We start from the raw sequence: 4,556 nt of genomic DNA on the forward strand, positions 1-4,556 counted from the left end.
CCTTTCAGAATTGGTGGACCAGCTTCTCATAAGTGTTCTGGTAGCTCACCATCAACCTGTTGGAGACCCCTGCCCTACGGTGTCTCTCTGTGTGGTTTTGTTTGTGTTGCTGCTGACGGTAGTTGTTGCTGCTGATGGGAGTTGTTGCTGCTGATGGGAGTTGTTGCTGCTGACGGGAGTTGTTGCTGCTGACGGGAGTTGTTGCTGCTGATGGGAGTTGTTGCTGCTGACGGGAGTTGTTGTTGCTGATGGGAGTTGTTGCTCTTGTTGTTGCTGATGGGAGTTGTTGCTGCTGATGGGAGTTGTTGCTGCTGATGGGAGTTGTTGCTGCTGATGGGAGTTGTTGCTCTTGTTGTTGCTGATGGGAGTTGTTGCTCTTGTTGTTGCTGATGGGAGTTGTTGCTGCTGATGGGAGTTGTTGCTGCTGATGGGAGTTGTTGCTACTGATTGGAGTTGTTGTTGTTGATGGGAGTTGTTGTTGTTGATGGGAGTTGCTGATGCTGATGGGAGTTGTTGTTGTTGATGGGAGTTGTTGTTGTTGATGGGAGTTGTTGCTGTTGATGGGAGTTGTTGTTGTTGATGGGCGTTGTTGTTGTTGATGGGAGTTGTTGTTGTTGATGGGAGTTGTTGTTGTTGATGGGAGTTGCTGATGCTGATGGGAGTTGTTGTTGTTGATGGGAGTTGTTGTTGTTGATGGGAGTTGTTGCTGTTGATGGGAGTTGTTGTTGTTGATGGGAGTTGTTGTTGGATAAATAATCATCACAAACAGGCCTTCATTCTTAGAGGAATATCCTCATATATATTTTCAAATCATTTGATGAAGAATCTATTTATCCATGGTCCTAGACGACAGCCATATTCTTCTGCCAGTCGTTCTAACAGAAATATATGATGCAAAATGAGTCTTTGTAACTTTGTGTCACGGTTACAGACTATCAAACCCCTTTGAGAGACACAGCAAACGACGCCACAGCCTAAATCATCTTTATCTACACCACATTCAAACACCCAACGACACAGGTCTGTATAAATAGTAATATCTTCAACGTGTTCTTTTTTTGAGGCCAAAAAAACAAAAAAGTACCACCCAGAAGCGAAAAGCTTTATTCCCCACATCGATGTCATTACTCTAGCCTCAAGACAGTTTTCAATAGTTGAAACAACGAGAGGATTTTTGGAAGGATGGTCATGGGAGAATACCCTAAAACAGAAGAGCCATTCGTGTGTCAGTCACATGTTGACAGTGTTAATAAAGATATCTTCTATTACATTCACAAGTTCTCACAAACACTTTTATTATTTACTTACTATTCCAATGAGTCACAGCACCTCTATGTAGCCATATTGCAGAGTGAATGGCATTCTGGGCAGTAACACGCTAAACATTTTCCTTTGGAGAAAACAATATAAAGTGCTTGAGAGAGAGAGTGAGAGACAGAGAGACAGAGAGACAGAGAGACAGAGAGAGAGAGAGAGAGAGAGAGAGAGAGAGAGAGAGAGAGAGAGAGAGAGAGAGAGAGAGACAGAGAGAGACAGAGAGACAGAGAGACAGAGAGACAGAGAGACAGAGAGACAGAGAGACAGAGAGACAGAGAGACAGAGAGACAGAGAGACAGAGAGAGAGAGAGAGAGAGAGAGAGAGAGAGAGAGAGAGAGAGAGAGAGAGAGGTGACAACGGAACGAAACAGGTCATTTGAGTCAAATGGTTTTTGTGGGTTCATCATACCCATGGAAACAACCAGAGATGGAGCCATCAGTCATCGGCCGTCTCCATGCTTACCAGCTAGTCTAAATTGTCACTGTAGTCTCCTGTAACTTCCTGGTTATGACAACTTCCTGTCCTGGTGACATGTTGGGTGAAATGGAAGCGGTAGGTTAGATCCAGACAGAGGTTCCCTTTATAGTGCACTACTTTTGACCAGGCCTCATAGAACTTTGACTCTAAAGTAGTGCGCGCTATAGGGAATAGGATGCCATTTGGGACCTACATAGACGATGTGATGTCGTTGTTATTAGAGACCCAGGGACTTGCGGACGATCTGTTGGGCCAGGCTGTAAAACTGGTCTCGGTCCTCACGCCACATCTTGGAAGCATCAACGTTCGCTCCACTCTCATCATTGGGCTCTGGAGGGAAAAGGGTAGAGGAGAGAATGACTTATTTACACTCAATTGGACATATTAGTGACAAATACCAAACATCAAATTAAAACAACAGCGCCAACATTAGGTTTCAAGTATGTCAATTTATATTGAGTGAAGTGTTCTGAGGTTGAGATGGCTACAGTACGTAGAGAAAACTGCTTGGACTGTCATCTGGAGCAAAGAAACAACAGGAAGAGACCAGGGGCTATAGCTCTAATCCCATTGTTCCTAAAGGGTTCTGTCTGTTTCCCATTGTTCCTAAAGGGTTCTGTCTGTTTCCCATTGTTCCTAAAGGGTTCTGTCTGTTTCCCATTGTTCCTAAAGGGTTCTGTCTGTTTCCAATTGTTCCTAAAGGGTTCTGTCTGTTTCTCATTGTTCCTAAAGGGTTCTGTCTGTTTCCCATTGTTCCTAAAGGGTTCTGTCTGTTTCCCATTGTTCCTAAAGGGTTCTGTCTGTTTCCCATTGTTCCTAAAGGGTTCTGTCTGTTTCCAATTGTTCCTAAAGGGTTCTGTCTGTTTCCCATTGTTCCTAAAGGGTTCTGTCTGCCCGCCCGCCCGCAGCCCTGCCCACCCGTAGCCCCGCCCGCCCGCCCGCCCACAGCCCTGCCCGCCCATAGCCCTGCCCACCCACAGCCCTGCCCACCCGTAGCCCTGCCCACCCATAGCCCTGCCCACCCATAGCCCTGCCCACCCGTAGCCCCGCCCGCCCACAGCCCTGCTCACCCGTAGCCCCGCCCGCCCACAGCCCTGCCCGCCCACAGCTCTGCCCACCCGTAGCCCTGCCCGCCCGTAGCCCTGCCCGCCCGCCCGTAGCCCTGCCCGCCCGCCCACAGCTCTGCCCACCCGTAGCCCTGCCCGCCCGCCCACAGCCCTGCCCGCCCGCCCACAGCCCTGCCCGCCCGTAGCCCTGCCCGCCCGCCCACAGCCCTGCCCGCCCACAGCCCTGCCCGCCCACAGCCCTGCCCGCCAGCCTGTCACCACCCTCATTATGTCTCAGGCAGTGGCCTTTGTGTGGTGACGTGATACCAGACAGCAGAATAAGAAAGTATCCCCTGGGTTGCATTTCTAAATTCACTCTGGAGTGTCAGCGCCCTCTGTGACGTTCTTAATTGCACAGTGTTGTCAACCTTTCTGTTGGTAAATCCAGAGCGTCTCGCTCTCAGAGCGCACACTGGACAGTCTGACCGAGGAGTAGCATTGATCGGAGTGTTCTGACCTCACAACAGCAGTCAGGCAGGTGGCCTAGTGGTTAGAGCGTTGGACTAGTAACCGGAAGGTTGCTAGATTGGGGATTCAAGCTGACAAAGGTCAAAATCTGTCGTTCTGCCCCTGAACAAGGCAGTTAACCCAATATTCCTAGGGCCGTCATTGTAAATGAGAATTTGTTCTTAACTGACCTGCCTCGTTAAATAAAGGTGAAATTATTATTATTTTTTAAATGTATAAGCACCCAGGCTAACGTTAGCTAGCTAGCTATTTCGAGACACTCTGACCTTTTCACTTGCCCTAGCAGAGCTGATTAGGCTGTTTTCATGTCATCCAGAGGGTTAGTGACTAACTGTGTTACTGGCACCTGTAATGACAACAAGCCCCATCAGTTATTCTGCGCTCTGACACTCTCAAACCACAGTGCTCTGAATTCTATTACACTGCCAGTGTGAATTTACAAACGCACCCCATAATGTTCAGGAAGCATCTGTCTGATGGACAGACCAGGGATGCATTTATTAGGCAACAAAACAGAACAAAATGGACCGAAACAGGGAGGGAATACATGAACTTGTCCAATAAGAAACGCTTGTTTTTGGTTTTCCGCTAGTACTGACCTGCTAACATACTGACTACAGACAGTAGGATCTTCTCTCTGGACAGGTCTCCATCTCTCAGTACTGACCTGCTAACATACTGACTACAGACAGTAGGATCTTCTCTCTGGACAGGTCTCCATCTCTCAGTACTGACCTGCTAACATACTGACTACAGACAGTAGGATCTTCTCTCTGGACAGGTCTCCATCTCTCAGTACTGACCTGCTAACATACTGACTACAGACAGTAGGATCTTCTCTCTGGACAGGTCTCCATCTCTCAGTACTGACCTGCTAACATACTGACTACAGACAGTAGGATCTTCTCTCTGGACAGGTCTCCATCTCTCAGTACTGACCTGTTAACATACTGACTACAGACAGTAGGATCTTCTCTCTGGACAGGTCTCCATCTCTCAGTACTGACCTGCTAACATACTGACTACAGACAGTAGGATCTTCTCTCTGGACAGGTCTCCATCTCTCAGTACTGACCTGCTAACATACTGACTACAGACAGTAGGATCTTCTCTCTGGACAGGTCTCCATCTCTCAGTACTGACCTGCTAACATACTGACTACAGACAGTAGGATCTTCTCTCTGGAC

General features: G+C 48.1%; 1 protein-coding gene across 3 annotated transcripts in view; it reads right to left on the bottom strand.

The window, feature by feature from the left end:
* Positions 1-776: 776 nt before the first annotated feature.
* ube2g2 (ubiquitin-conjugating enzyme E2G 2 (UBC7 homolog, yeast)) overlaps positions 777-4,556 on the bottom strand; it is a 32,472-nt gene continuing 28,692 nt past the window's right edge. The window contains exons 6-7 of one of the 3 annotated variants that reach the window (XR_005038957.1): positions 1,309-2,125; positions 777-1,201 (exon numbers count right to left, since the gene is read on the bottom strand). Coding sequence is in view for 2 of the 3 variants with exons in the window: in XM_036959513.1 (XP_036815408.1) it covers positions 2,013-2,125 (113 nt within the window). In the remaining variant the exon portion in view is untranslated. Of the gene's footprint in view, positions 2,126-4,556 lie in introns of all 3 variants that reach the window. The other 2 variants (XM_036959513.1, XM_036959512.1) reach the window with 2 other exon arrangements.

The sequence above is a fragment of the Oncorhynchus mykiss genome, chromosome 22 (assembly GCF_013265735.2).
Source record: "Oncorhynchus mykiss isolate Arlee chromosome 22, USDA_OmykA_1.1, whole genome shotgun sequence".
Lineage (NCBI taxonomy): Eukaryota > Metazoa > Chordata > Actinopteri > Salmoniformes > Salmonidae > Oncorhynchus > Oncorhynchus mykiss.